Genomic DNA, 15932 nt, shown 5'->3' on the forward strand with positions numbered 1-15932 from the left:
TCTCTGATTGAAGGTTCCCTGAATACCTGAGAAGTTCAGTTTATCCTTTTTTTACTTGCCTGGAAACCTCTCAAAGAAAGAAGCTAACTCATTATTTTTCTTTTGCCTGCATCCACAGCTCTGGGTGAACCAGGAGGATGAAGTGGAGGAGGGGCCCAGTGATGTGCAGAATGGACACCTGGACCCCAATTCAGACTGCCTCTGTCTGGGGCGGCCACTACAGAACCGGGACCAGATGCGGGCCAACGTCATCAATGAGATAATGAGCACTGAGCGTCACTACATCAAGCACCTCAAGGATATTTGTGAGGTAACCATGGTGGTTCATGTGGAGGTACTTCGTGAAGAACCAACAACCCTCCTGGGCCCCGCCTGTGACAGTCCCAAAATATTGGAAAGGGCACGTAGCCTCCCAGATTCTGTTCAGTGAGGTGAAACTGCTTCCTTAGCGTTTCTCAATCTCTGTTTTTCACATTTTCTCTCTAATATTAATTCATTTATATTCATTGTCTCTCTCCCTTTACCCTTTCTTTGTGTCTTCCTCCTTCTCTCCCCTGCGTCTCTACCTTTATCTTCTTGGTATCTGATCCAGTTACAGCCATCTCATGTAAGGGCTTAACCTCACTCATTAAAGCAAAATGCATCTCCCGCCAAGCTAGTGATTCACAGACTTGAACATGTACCAGAGTTTCTGGGGGAGCTTGTTAAGCAGCCCTCTCACTCTTGTCCCCCACATCATGAATTATCAGTCTCAGGTAAGGCATGAGCATGTTTAGGTTTAATGAGCATCCCTGGTGATGCTGATGCTGCTGGTCTTAACTGTCTCACTTGGAGAACACTGGTTGTGAGTTTAAGCAGAAAAGAGCTTGGAGACAGGAATCTACAGAAGATGAAGGCTAGATGGATAAACCTGGGCTCCTTCAGTATGTCACTTTTTTCCCCAGGAGCTGTCTCTCTACATTCCCTAACCGCATTCCTTCCATCTCTCTGTCCTAAATGAAGATGAGAGCCTTTACTCTCGTACTCTCTTAAGCTTAGTAGATGCAAGTTGGCATTTTTAAAGGGCAGTTTACTGAACAGGAAGGGAAAACCAATGGGAAATGAAGGCAGTGTTTTAAAAGGATTAAACACACACACACACACTCTCTTATATCTTTTTTCTTGACTCAGGGAAAACTGCATTGAATCTTTTTGTCTCCTTCCTTCCAGAGGAGGGGTTAGGTTCTATTTTCTGTCCCCCAGCTTAGGGTCCACTGTGGAGTCAGTAGTACAGCTCCAACATTTTTCGAAGTTCTTATTTCTCTACATCTGTACTGCCCAATGGAACTTCCTGCAATGATGAAAAAGTTCCATGTCTGCATTCTCCAATATAGTAGCTATGAGCCAACAATTTGTGGCTTTTGAAGAGTTAAAATGTGGCTGGTATGACTGAGAAATGGAATTTTAAATTGTATTTACATTTAATTAGCTTTAATTTAGGTAACCATATATCTGTAATGACAGCCACATTGGACAGTAAAGCTCTGGAAGCACCAAGGCCAAGGATTTTGTGCCTGAACTTTCTTTATCTCAACTCATTTTCTCACCCCTTTCAGGAAGATTAAAAGTTATCTTTTCCCACTGCCCCACTCCTTGCCCTGCCATGAGGCAGCAAGATAGAGTAGAAAGAACAAGAGGTCTGGGGACATGAAATGCTGGTTTTTCATGTTCTAACTTGGTCATTAATTAACCCTGTGGGCTTGAAGATAGCCCTTAACTCCTCTAACATTCAGTTTTCTTATTTTTCCAATGGGCTTCATTATAACAATTTCTTAAGTTTGTTGAGGAAATTAAGTAAATAGAATATTGCAATAACATATGTTGTATTTGGAAAACGGTAATTTTCTTTTTTGCCCCCTTTTTAAATTTATTCACCCATCCATCCAGATGTCCTTCTTTTCTTCCTTCTCCCTTCACATCAATGGCTGGTGCTAAAAAAAATTCTCCCTTGGAATGTGCTACATGGCATTCAAAATCAAACCACTGACATTTCATTCATTCAGCAAACTTTTAGTGGAATTCTGTTCTGTGCCAGGCCTGGACATAACTTCTTGTCTCAAAGTGTTATACTTTAGAGCAGCATCTGCATCACCTGGAAACTTGTTATAAATGCAAAATCTTTGGCTCCAACCCAGACTTACTGAATCAGAGTATGCATTTTAACAAAGTTGCTATTTGATGTATAATACATATTAAAGTTTGAGGAGCATTGCTCCAAAATGATAACTATATTACAATGTCATAGCGTTTTTCATAAAATTAAGTACAGTCTATTCTTCACTTGGTAGCTGAGGGATGTTGTCAAGATCTAAGTCAGGTCATATCACTCCTATGCTCAGAATCTTCCAGTGGCTCACCATTTCTACCTGAGTAAAAGCCAAAGTTATTATTGTTTACAAGGGCCTGTGTGGTCAACCCATCCTTGCCTCTATGACTTTCACCTCCTGCTCCTTTCTGCTATGCTTTCTTTACTACTCCAGCTATACTGGCCTCTTGCTTTTCCTTCAGCATTACTAACATGCTTCTCCCTTAGAGCCTTTGCACTTGTTTTTCCCTCTGCTTAAAGCATTTCCCTCCCCAGCCCACATTTACATGGCTCCCATCCTCAACTCCTTCAAGTCTTTGCTCAGATATCTTCTTGAGACTTCTCTAAGCATTCTATTTAAACCTGTAACCTTGCACTACCTCTGTTCCTTTCCTGCTTTATTTCTGTTACATTTATCTATCTGACATATTATATATTTAACTTATATATTTTGTTTATTGTCTGTCTCCTCTACTGGAATGTACTTTCCATGAAAGGCAGGGGTTTTCATCTATTGATTTACTGATATATTCCCCCAGCACAGTGCCTGGTACATACTAGATGCTTGATAAATATTGCTTAAAGTCAAAATTAAATATAATTGCTCATATGTATGTACTGCTTTGATTGGCAAAGTACATTCACATCATATGTCATCTGATCTTCAAAGAGGACAAAAGTTGTTATTGTTATTCCTATTTTTTAGATCAATAGATTGAGTCTCTAAGAAGCAAATTTATTTTCCCAGAGCTTTTAGGTACTAGCCCAGTGGAAGTCCTTAGAAGGGTCTCCCAACTCCCACACATCTTGGCCTCTTCCTATGGGACACAGGCTCAGGACAGCAATGGAAGTTATTTGTCTTTCCAGAAAGTGGGGAGTGATATGATACTGCTTTAAGGAGTTTTCCAATCCAGCCAACCCAATCAAACCTTTTGTTGACAATTTGCTGGTTCCTTATTTTTCAACGATTATTGGTGCTGAAGTTAAGTATTTAAATGGGAGCTATCTCTTTGTCTCACCCTATAATCACAGGCATCAAAAGGGAGGTGGAGAAAGCTATGTCTAGCTGGATCAGAAGACAGTAGTTTAGCCCAGAATCGTGTAATCTTTAAACCAAAAGCCGTGAGGAGCGAATGATTTATCAGAAAGAATACCAGACTCAGAATTGGGAGTGCTGGGTTCAGGACCTACCTTGGTCACTAACTGACTGGGGAATCTCAGATGAGTCTTTTCCACCCTAGGCCTTGTCCCCCATCTCTAAATTGCATAGGTTGGAGGAGCTCTTTAAGTTCTGTCTGGCTCTTACTTTTTCTCTAGTTCTGTAAGATGTAGATATGCCCTCACTAGAGAAAAACTGTGATAGTGAGCCAGGCTACTTCTGCATTTTCTGCCTCTTCCTTCTTGGTACCCTTGGAAGCATGTCTTACTCAAGCATGAATGTGTTCATAAACCACTCTGTAGGTTATGGGAGAGCTCTAAACACTTCCTACTCTTGTACTTGTTGAAGGGGAAAGGGGGAAAATTATATTCAATATTTAAAAAGTCACACTATTTATTAGAGGACATTCTTTTTCCCTCCTGGGAGCAGAAAGTGCTTTGCAAACATTTAAGTTACAGTACCCTTATATTACAAATGAAGAAGTGGGAAATAAAGTGATTTTTAATTGAAGTCATTCAATGAGGTCAGTAAGAGACATAATCTTTTCAAATGAGTTCTCTGCAGATTACATTCTTCTTTCTAAACCCAGACAGTGGTATAAAATACCTTCAGTTTAGTTCTAGATCACCTTGACCAACAATTGGTGATATTGCCTTTTGTAACCTTAGAACTCAAAGTACAATCAAGGAAACTGAGGCAAGAGTAAGCAGAGCTAAAGATGCTTTATAAAAGCTGTCTTGTCTGTTTTCTCTTGAGGAAGATAATCTCAGCCATCTGATACCTATGAAATACATTCTGTCTTCAAATGCCTCCAGAGAAGCTGGCCTACCTTTCTTCACTCATCTCTATTAGTGAACATACCATTTCACTATCAAGATATTCTTCTTTAGGCATGCTGTAGCTTCAAGTCATTTCCATTTGGTATCTTAAGCCTAGGGTTTTCAAATGTATTAGCCATTTGGGTTTTCCCTTCTGCGGATTGCCTATCTCAATACATCCCAATAGTCTTTACATCTTGGCACATAGAAAATGATAACACATGTATAAAATAGTAATATTTGTATAGCATGCTAGGATAAAAATATGAGCCATCTAGTCAGCCTAAAACACCAAGCCCAGGGGCTTCTGCCTGCCATAGGCCCTACCTGTCCATTCCATCTGGACATTCTTTGCCCTGTTCCTATTCTTTGCCCATTTTCATGGAGTTTCTTATGTTTTTTTCTTGCTGATTTGTAAGAGTTCCTTGTATATTCTAGATATGAACTCCTTGTCAGCTTTCCATGTTGCAAGTATCTTCTTCATTCTCTTGTTTTTTAATATCTTTTTTATTTCATTTGAAGAAAGGGTTTCCTATCTCAAAGAGGGGAAGAAGGAAATAAAAGAAAACCACCAATTTGAACATTCTGCTTCTAACTTACCTTTGATCATCACCAGCATTGGAAGAACTAATTAGCATTTAGTTGACAAATAACTGAGCAGCAACTATATGCCAGGTATTCTGTTAAACTTTGACGATACGGCTGTGAATAACAACTATGGTCATTGTCTCCTAATTTTCTTAAAAAAATCTTCAAGATGGTTGTCAGGTCTCCCATCAGGCCTCAGCTTCCAGGCAAAAAAAAGACATATGAAACCCCTAGAATGTCAGAACTGAAAGGATCCATGGAAATCTTTTTCGATGTCTTCATTTTAGAGACAGAGACACTGAGGTCTAAACTTTTTGTGAGGGCCTTCCCTAAAGAATTTCCTAAACCCCAGGTGATGCAGGGGCTCGTTGGTTCATCCTATTTCCTGGTAGTTTCTAGGATCTTTTCTGGAGATCTTGGGTATTGTTTATATCCCATATCAAGGCATTACTTTTAGATCAATGCACTAGGTCTCAACTCGTACATCAGCTCTGGTGGGTTTAAGAACAAAGTGAAATAGATGGGCAGCTTTCCTTGCTGTTACCATAACAATGCCAGGGCTAATTTATGCCAAGTGTGACTGATTTGATAATACCCACATTTATCTTAGCTACTCTGGCCTGCCTGCCCACCCATGCCCACTTTACTCCTAGGAGACAGAATTTAGGCTCTAGGAAACTGCCTCCCTTGAGCCATAGTACCCTGTTCCCTGTTACCATTCAGATGGGGTCAAAGGGTGTTCAAAGCATACCTGGCAGTAAGAGCCACAGACCCCTTTTGTTCCCCCTGCCCTGTGACAGACCTTCAATGGGCCCCGAGATTTATCTAGGATAAACAAATTTTATTTCTTCCATTATTCTTCATTATGTTGCTTTTCAGGCACCTCCCTACCCTGCTCACTTCCCTCTGGCTGTGTGCTATTTTCTTGGTGTTCCTCTGAAAAGAGGGTGGACTCAGAATTTAATTCTGCTCTCCTGCAGTGGTATGACTACCTTCCAATTACCTCGCCCATTTTTGCCTCTCAATGTATTTCTTCTTTTTTCTAACTGAAAATGATATTAGGCTTTTTAGCAATCACATTTCACTGCCAACTCATCTTAAACTTACATACCTTTAAAAATGAGTGAAGGAGAGGAGACAAGTATTGATTGACCCCCTAAGTCTACCCTCTGTTCACCACTGATGTGGAAAATTTGATAGCCTTTAGGCCAGCCAAAAGAAGGGAATAAGAAAGGCAAGACTCCAGGGAGCTAATCATTTCTCCTGGCCTTTCTTTTTTCCAAAAGTTTGTGTGGTATAGAGGTCGAGGGTGACATTTTGGGCTTATCCAGCTACTCCCATACTCTTATGTCTCATCGCTTATTTTTTGATAAGAGCAGTTTACATCTATTATTTGTAATCTTTAGCAAGTGAGTATCTTAGACACTAGGGCTGCAGGAGATCTTAAGAAGACATTGGGTCTTCCCTCTTCTTTCCTTGATAATATTTCATTCCAGGCAGCCTTCTTAAAGCTGCATTTTCTTTTCTTTACACTCTCTGGCAAAGACTTTTATCCCATTTTTGATCATGAAGACAATTAAAAAACAGCATTAGAGAAAGTTTAAAAATAGGAACAAAAATCAGCCAGAATCCATCAACTATAGCAGAATTATTTGCACTTTTGCATAATCTCTTCAAATCTGTCCATATATATATATATATATATATATATTTACAGAGTTGTAATCACACTGATATACCATTTTATGTTCTACTTGTTAACATTGTATCATAAACAATTTTCCATGTTTCTACATGGTCTTCCTAATTATCATTTTAACTGCTATGTAATATTTCATCAAGCTAAATGTACCAGAATATATTTATAATCTATCATTGGCTTTAAAAATAAGAGTTGATAAAACATTCTAGGTTCCTACCATCCTGTGGACATTCTTCCTGATATATCCCCTGCCATAACATACGTAATATAATAGAAAGAAAATGATTTCCTTGAGAGTGGCAATAAATAACATATTTAGGGACTTAGGAAGTTGGACTGAAATCTTCATTAATTCTCTTTTCCTAAGACCACTCTCTTATTTTTATTTCTGTTATATTTTATGCTGATGTTGACTTCTAGTATCCTTGTTGAATTTTGGTGATTTTATGGTGTTTTGTTTCTCCCCTGAGACTTTTCAAATAGGAGCAGCGGACACAACTATTAAATATTTTCTGAACTGCCTTCTCAGGAGATAAATGAGCTATCTAGGCTGGCCTCTTCTGTCTCCCATTATGGTCACTCATCGGTACCTATTACTTACCCAGAAATAATATATTGAATGTGCCACTGTTACTGTTTTCCCCCAGCTGTGCTCCTCGGCCTGCCTTAGGGGAAGAAAGTGGGAGGAGGGGTAAGGAAGCCTCCACTCCCATTTAATGTTGATATGATATGCTCACTGCTCTCCCTGCTCCATTGTAGCTAAGAAACGTCCAGAGATGGTAGGGTGAAAGAGACAGATAGACAGGCACACAGGCATAGACCAACTCAGACATACTAGGCTCTGGGAATTACATATTAGGCAGGGAAGGGCCTACAGGAGTTTATTGCCGTTCCTTCTGGTAGTCAATGTAAAGTTTTCTAGGGAGGCAGAATTTGGGAAGCAACCTCTGTAAAGGTAGTGGAGCCAAAAGGGTGTTCTGGGAATTTTCTTCCTAATCAAAAATTGCATATGAAAGAATGCAGGACATTTTCAACTTGTCAGTCAATGAGAGTACAAATCATTAGTTAAACAGATGTCAACATAGGCATAAGACTATTAATTTGCCTACTGTTTAAAGACACCTACTAATTAATGGCTAAACTGGAGACTGAGAACAGATATGGGAAGTGAGATTTGTTGTAGGGGTCAGTAAAAGGCATTGAAGCCAGGGATGAGGATCTTCCTGGAGTGTGTCCAGATTACTTCATTGGTAGCTGTGTTAAGGGAGACAAAGTGAGGATAGGGACAGGGCTATATGTGGTAAAGTAGTCCCTGTAAAACTCTTCCTTGGGGTCTCAACCCTTAAGAAAGGTATTAAGATAATTTCACTTAGCTGTTTGATGAAAGCAAATGACCATAATTTATCCTCACCAAGAACATTTTTATGTGCTACTGATTTCTAATGAGGACAGTAACTATCAAGTGAAAACCCATGATAGTAAGTTCCAAATGGAAGATGCAATTTAGATCGGGGCTGTTTTTGTCCTGACTTACATTATGCCCTGAGTCTTTATGTTACCCCAATGCTTTCTTACTAGACCAAGCATCTCTTTTATCCTTTTTTTCTCTTTCATCAGTGGTTATCTTTATTAATGTGTTTTATGTGTTTAGGGCACATTTATGTGTTTAGGACATATGTGTTAGGTGTTAGGACACATTAATGTGTTTAGGACACATTTATTTACAAATGTGTCCTAAACACCTGCTCTGTTAGAAACACCATGTCCAGGCACACATAGGCTTGTTGGCTGAGCTCATCTAAATTATCACTCCTGGCTAGCTACCTTCGATAGGTGAGACATTTGCTTTGAGAAATGGTTTGGCAAATATTTGCATGATGTGAATAGTATGAATGCATTTTCTTAAAGTATGTGAAGACATGAATGTCTAAGAAAAGATCGTATGTGTACTTTGATGTACACAACAGGGGAAGTCTAAAATGATAAACAACTATTATTTCTGGTTATTTCCTGACATTAAAGTTCATAAGGGAATTTTTTCTTTTTAAAGAAATGGTTTTGTCTTGTCAATTTATGTTCTCTTATGGGAAGTTTTCCTATTCTGGCCTGTGTTCCCAAATTTTTGTCAGTGTTATTAAGACCTTTGGGTTGGTCTTATAAGGAATAGAACTTTAGAGATGTGAATGGATCCAATTAAACCAGTAGCTAATAAGACCTGTGAAAATGTGGTCAGCCAGCTTCTTGGAAATCAATATTTGACTTTTGGGGTCTTCTTCATAGAGAATGAAGGGAAAAGCCCTGTACTTTGGAGTCTTTGCACTCTTAAGACCTTTGCTGGCAATCCAGCTTTCCTAATTACTCACTGGGGGAGTGACTTCCTTCTGTAAACCTCAGTTTCCTCATATGAAAAATGAAAATAATTATTCCATGCCTACTTCTTGGGACCAAAACTAAAGTGCTTAGGAAGTGTAAAGCCTTCTGGAAGTCAGGGACTTCCTCAACCTAGGCTTTTTCTTTGTCTGCAGGGCTATCTGAAGCAGTGCCGGAAGAGAAGGGACATGTTCAGTGACGAGCAACTGAAGGTAATCTTTGGGAACATTGAAGATATCTACAGATTTCAGATGGGCTTTGTGAGAGACCTGGAGAAACAGTATAACAATGATGACCCCCACCTCAGTGAGATAGGACCCTGCTTCCTAGAGCACGTAAGTATCTTATCCATTTGGGGAGGGTTTTGAGAGGTATTAGGAAACAATGGAAGGAGCATTTGAACTGTCTGGTTCTGTTCAGCTGCTTTGTCCCTGCAGTGGGGAATGGGTTCCTCTCGGGCCCTTATTTTGACCCCTGGTCTCCAGCCAGGAAACAAGGACTTAGAAAATGCTGTGATTTGCCTTATAAATGTTAAGCATGTGTATGACCTGCTGGTTCCATTCCCGAATGTATATTCCAGAGAAACTCTCACAGAAGTCCACAAGGGAGCACATACAAGGCTGTTGTTGATTGTGTGGCAGTGTCGTATGTGGTGGAGTACCATTAGAAGCAACCTAGGATTCTCCTTCTTTACCATTCCCCTCCCCTCTCCCTTTCCTTCTTGGCAGTTACCAGTAGAATTTTTCTTCATCTTCCCTTTTCTGTTTCTGTGAGACTCAGTATTTTTTGAGGAACTCAAAATATTCACAGTGTGTTATCTCTTTTAATGTATTATTTTTCCTTTTAAAGAGTTAATTGTTTACCCTTTTATTAGTTCTAGAGTTTCATTTTTATCAGCTTTACTTAGATATAATTTACATACAATAAGATTCATTCATTTTAAGTGATTTTAAGTGTATACTTTAAGGAGTTTTAACAAATGTATATAGTTGTATAACCACCATAATAATCAAAATATAGGACATTTCTATAACTCCATAAAGTCCTCTTATCTTGACATTGCAAACAATCTGTGCCCCTACTCCTGGCTATTGGAAAATATTGATCTCCTTTTTGTCTGAAATTTTGCTTTTTCTAGAATGTCATATATGTGAAAGCATACAGTATATAATCTTTTGTGTTTAGCTTCTTTCATTTAACATAATGCCTTTGATATCCATCCATGTTGTTGCATGTATCATTAGTTTATCCTTTTTTATTGCTTAGTAGCACTCCATTGCAAGGGTATACCACCTATTCACCAATTAATGGATATCTGGGTTGTTTCCAGTTTTGAACTCTAATGCATAAAGCTTCTATGAACATTCTAGGTACAATATTTTTTTTGAGAATATATGTTTTCATTTTTCTTGGATAAGGGCTTCCAGGGTTAGGGTTGCTAGGTGGCATGGTAGATTTTTTAACTTATTAGATAATGCCAAACTATTTTCCAAAGTCTCTATACCATTTTTCATTTTCACTACTAATACATAATACATAAGAGTTCCAGTTACTCCACATGGTCATCAACACTTGATATTATCAGTTTTTTTTTTTTTTTTTTGGAGATGGAGTCTCGCTTTGTTACCCAAGCACCCAGACTGGAGTGCAGTGGTGCGATCTTGGCTTGTGGCAACCTCTGCCTCCCAGGTTCAAGCAATTCTCCTGCCTCACTGTCCCAAGTAGCTGGGATTACAGGCATGTGCCATTATACCCAGCTAATTTTTGTCTTTTTAGTGGAGACAGGGTGTCACCATGTTGGCCAGGCTGGTCTCAAACTCCTTACCTCAAGTGATCTTCCTGCCTTGGCCTCCCAAAATGCTGACTGTGATTACAAGCGTGAGCCATCGTGCCCAGCCAGTCATTATTTTTTTTTTTTTATTTTAGCCATTCTAACATGTAGGTGTGTAGTGGTATCCTATTGTAATTTTAATTTGCATTTCCAATGGATAGTGGTGTTGAGCATTTTTTTCATGTGTTTATTTGCCATCTGTATAAAAACTGGTGAAGTGTCTGTTCATGTATTTTTCCCATTTTAAGTGTATTGTTTGTTTTCTTATTGTTTTGAGAGTTTTTTATTAAAAATTAATACATAATACTTTCACATATTCATGGGGTACATGTAGTTTATTTTTATTTTTATTTTTTTTATTTTTGAGATGGAGTCTCACTCTGTGACCCAGGCTGGAGTGCAGTGGTGCTATCTTGGCTCACCACAACTTCCATCTCCTGGGTTCTAGCAATTCTCCTGCCTCAGCCTCCCAAGTAGCTGGGATTATAGGCGTGTGCCACCATGCCGGCTAATTTTTGCATTTTTTTTTAATAGAGATGGGGTTTCACCATATTAGCTAGGCTAGTCTTAAACTCCTGACCTCGTGATCCGCCCGCCTTGGCCTCCCAAAGTGCTGGGACTACATGTGGCATTTTGATACATGAATACAATGTATAATGATTAAATTAGGGTAATTGGGATAGCCAGCATCTCAAACATTTATCATTTATTTGTGTTGGGGACATTCCAAATCTTCTAGCTATTTTGAAATAAGCAATTAATTATTGTTAACTATAATTGTTTTTATAATTATAACTATTTTGAAATATATAACTAATTATTGTTAACTGCTCTGATATCAACCACTGGAACTTATTTCTTCTATATAACTATAGTTTTATACCCATTAACCAACCTCTCTTCATCCTTCTCTCCCCACAACCTTCCTAACTTCTAGTAACTACTACTATACTCTCCACCTCCATGATATCAACTTTTATAGCCCCTACTTACATATGAGTGAAAACATGATATTTGTCTTTCTGTGCCTTGCTTATTTCGATTGACATAATGTCTTCCAGTTCCATCCATGTTGCTGCATATGACAGGATTTTCTTTTTATAGCTCAATGATATTCCACTGTGTGTGTATAGCACATGTTCTTTATCCATTGATCCATCAGTGGGCATTTAGGTTGATTCCATAATTTGACTATTTTGAATAGTGCTGTGATAAACAAGGGAGTGCAAATATCTGTTCTGACATATTGATTTTTCTTCTTTTGGATATATATAATATATACCCAGCAGTGGGATTGCTGGATCATATGGTACTTCTATGTTTAGTTTTCCATACCGTTTTTCATAATGGCCGTACTAATTTACATTCTGATCAGCAGTGTATGAGAGTTCTCTGTTCTCTGCGTCCTCTTCAGCATTTGTAATTTTTTGTCTTTCTGATAATAACCATTCTAACTGGGGTGAGATGATATGTCCTTGTGATTTTGATTTGCATTTCCCTGATGATTAATGATGTTGGGCATTTTTCATATACCTATTGGCCATTTGTATGTCTTCTTTTAAGAAATGTCTGTTCAGAGCATTTGCCCACTTTGAAATCAGATTATTTGTGTTTTTTTTGCTATTGAGTTGTTTGAGTCACTTATATATTTTGGTTGTTAATGTTTTGTCAGATGGATACTTTGCAGATATTTTCTCTCATTCTGTATGTTGTTGCTTCACTCTGTTGATTGTTTCCTTTGCTGTGCAGAAGCTTTTAGCTTGATATAATCCCATTTGGCTATTTCTGCTTTTGTTATCTGTGCTTTAGAGGTATTACTCAATAGAGTCTTTGTGCATATCAATGACCTGAGGCATTTTTCCAATGTTTTATTCTAGTAGTTATATAGTTTCAAGTCTTAACGTTTAAGTCATTCATCCGTTTTGATTTTATTTTTTCATATGGTGAGAGATAGGGGTCTAGTTTTATCATTTTGCATATGGACATCCAATCTGTCCAAGACAATAAATCGAAGAGGCTGTCCTTTCTCCAATATGTGTTCTTGGTGTCTTTATTGAAAATGAATTGGCTGTAAATGCATGGGTATATTTTGGGATGCTGTATTCTGTTCATTTGGTCTATGTGTCTGTTTTTATTTCAGTACCATGCTTTTTTGGTTACTATAGCTTTATAGTATATTTTGAAGTTAGGTAGTGTGATGCCTCCAGCTTTGTTGTTTTTGCTCAGGATTGCTTTGGCTATTCTGGGTCTTTGTGGGTCCATGTGAACCTTAGGATTTTTTTTTCCCATTTCTGTGGTGAATGTCATTGGTATTTTGATAGAGATTGGATAGAGATTGCATTTAATCTGTAGATTGCTTTCAGTAGTATATTTTAAGAATATTAATTCAATAATATTAATTTCATATTAATTAATGGCATTTAATCTATAGATTGCTTTAGGCAGTACATTTTAACAATATTAATTCTTCCCATCCATCAATATGGGATATCTTTCCCTTTTTGTGTGTAGTTATCAATTTTTTTCAGCACTGCTTTTTAGTTTTTATTGTAGAGATCTTTCACTTCTGTGGTTAAATTTATTCCTATTTTTGTAGCTATTTCAAATGGGATTGCTTTTTTGGTTTCTTTTTCAGATTGTTAATTATTGGCAAACAGAAATGCACCTGCTTTTTGTATGTTGATTTTGTATCCTGCAACTTTACTGAACTTGTTGATCATTTCCAGCATTTCGTATGTGTATGTAGTCTTTAGGTTTTTCTAAATATAAGATTTTATTTCTAAATATAATATTTTCTAAATATAATATCATCTGCTAACAAGGATAATTTGATTTCTTCCTTTTCAATATGGATACCCTTTATTTCATTCTCTTGCCTAAATTGCTTTGGCTAGGACATGAAGTACTATGCTGAACGTAAGTGGTAGAAGTGGGCATTCTTGTCTTGGTCTAGATCTTGGGGGAAAGGCTTTTGATTTTTTTCCTGTTCAGTATGATGATAGCTGTGGGTTTGTGATATATGGCTTTTATTATTTTGATGCATGTTCCTTCTGTACCCAGTTTGTTGTCTTTTTATCATGGAGGGATCTTGAATTTTATGAAATGCTTTTTCAGCATCTGTTGAAGTGATCATATGGGTTTTGTCCTTGATTCTGTTACTGTAATGTATCACATTTATTTATTTGTATATGTTGAACCAAACGTTTGTCCCTGGGATACGACCCACTTGATCATTGTGAGTGATCTTTTTAATGTGTTGTTTAATTCAGTTTGCTAGTATTTTGTTGAGAATTTTTACATCTATGTTTGCCAGCAATATTGGCCTGTAGTTTTCTTTTATTGATGTGTTTTTGTCTGGTTTGGGTACCAGGGTAATGCTGGCCTCATAGAATGAGTTTGAAGTATTCCTCCTCTTCATTTTTTCGAAATAATTTGCATAGAATTGGTATCAGTTCTTTTTTAAATATTTGGTGGAATTCAGCAGTGAAACTATAAGGTCCTTGGCTTTTCTTTGATGAGACACATTTTATTACTGTTTTGATCTTGTTACTTGTTATTGGTTTGTTCTGGTTTTCTATTTATTCATGGTTCAACCTAGGTACGTCATATGTATCCAGGAATCTATCCATTTCTTCTAGGTTTTCCAATCTGTTTGCCTGTAGTTGTTCATAGTCTCTGAATGATCCTTTGTATTTTTGTGGTATCAGTTATATTCTCCCTTTTCCCCTCTAATTTTATTTATTTGGGTATTCTTTTTTTCTTAGTCTAGCTAAAGGTTTGTTGATTTTGTTTATCTTTTCAAAAAAAACTTTTCATTTCATTGATCTTTGGTATTTTTCAGCCTTAATTTCATTTATTTCTGCTCTGACCTTTTTTATTTATTTCCTTCTACTAGCTTTGGGTTTGGTTTGTTCTTGCCTTCCTAATTCTTTGAAGTGACTTGCTAGATTATTTATTTGAAGACTTTCTTTTTTTTTGATGAAAGCTTTTATTGCCATAAATTTTCCTCTTTGTACTGCTTTTGCTGTATTTCATAGGCTTTGGTATCTTGTGTTTCCATTTTCATTTGTTTTGAGAAATTTCTATTTTTTAAAAGAATTTTGTTATTTACCCACTGGTCATTCAGGAGCAATACATTTAATTCCAGTGTATTTGTATAGTTTCTTAAGTTGCTCTTGTTACTGATTTCTAGTTTTATTTCATTGTGGTGAGAAAAGACACTTGATATGAATTTGACTTTTTAAAATTTGTTGAGACTTGCTTTGTGGCCTAACATATGGCCTATTTTGAAGAATGTTCTATATGCTGATGAGAAAAATGTGTAGTCTGCAGCAGTTGGATGACATGTTCAGTTATTTTCAGTTATGTACATTTGGTCTATAGTGCAACTGAAATCCAGTATTTCTTTGTTGATATCTTGTCTGGATGATCTGTTCGTTGCTAAAAGTGGGTGTTGAAGTTCCCTATTATTATGGTGTTGTAGTCTATCTCTTCTGTTAAATCTATTAGTATTTGTTGTATATATTTGGGTGCTCCAGTGTTGGGTGCATATGAATTTATAATTGTTATATCCTCTAGCTGAATTGACTCATTTATTATTATATCATGACATTCTTTGTTTCTTCTTATGGTTTTTGACCTGAAGTCTATTTCATATGATATATATGTGTAGCCACTGCCGCTCTTTTGTGGTTTCTATTTATATGCAATATCTTTTTCCATCCCTTCACTTTTAGTCTATATGTGTCTTATTCACTAGAAATTCACTTAAAGAAGTGAAATTCTTGTAGGCAGCATATAGTTGGATGCTGTTTTTTTTTAATCCATTCAGCCACTCTCTTTTAATGGGAGAATTTAGTCCCATTTACATTCAGTGTTATTTTTGAAAGGTAAGGACTTACTACTGCCATTTTGTTATTATTTTCTGATTGTTTTATAACTCCTCTCTTCCATTATTTTACTACTGTCTTCCTTTGTTGTTCAGTGATTTTTCTCTGGTGGTATGTATTAATTCTTTGCTTTTTTTAGTGTATCTTTTACAAGTTTTTGCTTTGTAGTTACTATGGGGCTTAGAAATCTTATTATAAACTGATGACAACTTAACTTTGATCAAAAGAAAA

At 37.1% G+C, this 15932-nt stretch overlaps 1 protein-coding gene across 6 annotated transcripts in view; it reads left to right on the forward strand.

Annotated features, from left to right (window-relative positions):
- ARHGEF9 (Cdc42 guanine nucleotide exchange factor (GEF) 9) overlaps positions 1–15932 on the forward strand; it is a 176653-nt gene that overhangs the window by 83563 nt on the left and 77158 nt on the right. For all 6 annotated transcript variants that reach the window (XM_011947413.1, XM_011947409.1, XM_011947411.1 and 3 more), the window contains 2 exons: positions 119–310; positions 9137–9316. In XM_011947413.1, the coding sequence (XP_011802803.1) occupies positions 119–310; positions 9137–9316 (372 nt within the window). The remainder of the gene's footprint in view (positions 1–118; positions 311–9136; positions 9317–15932) is intronic.

Source organism: Colobus angolensis, unplaced genomic scaffold, assembly GCF_000951035.1.
Source record: "Colobus angolensis palliatus isolate OR3802 unplaced genomic scaffold, Cang.pa_1.0 Scaffold264, whole genome shotgun sequence".
Lineage (NCBI taxonomy): Eukaryota > Metazoa > Chordata > Mammalia > Primates > Cercopithecidae > Colobus > Colobus angolensis.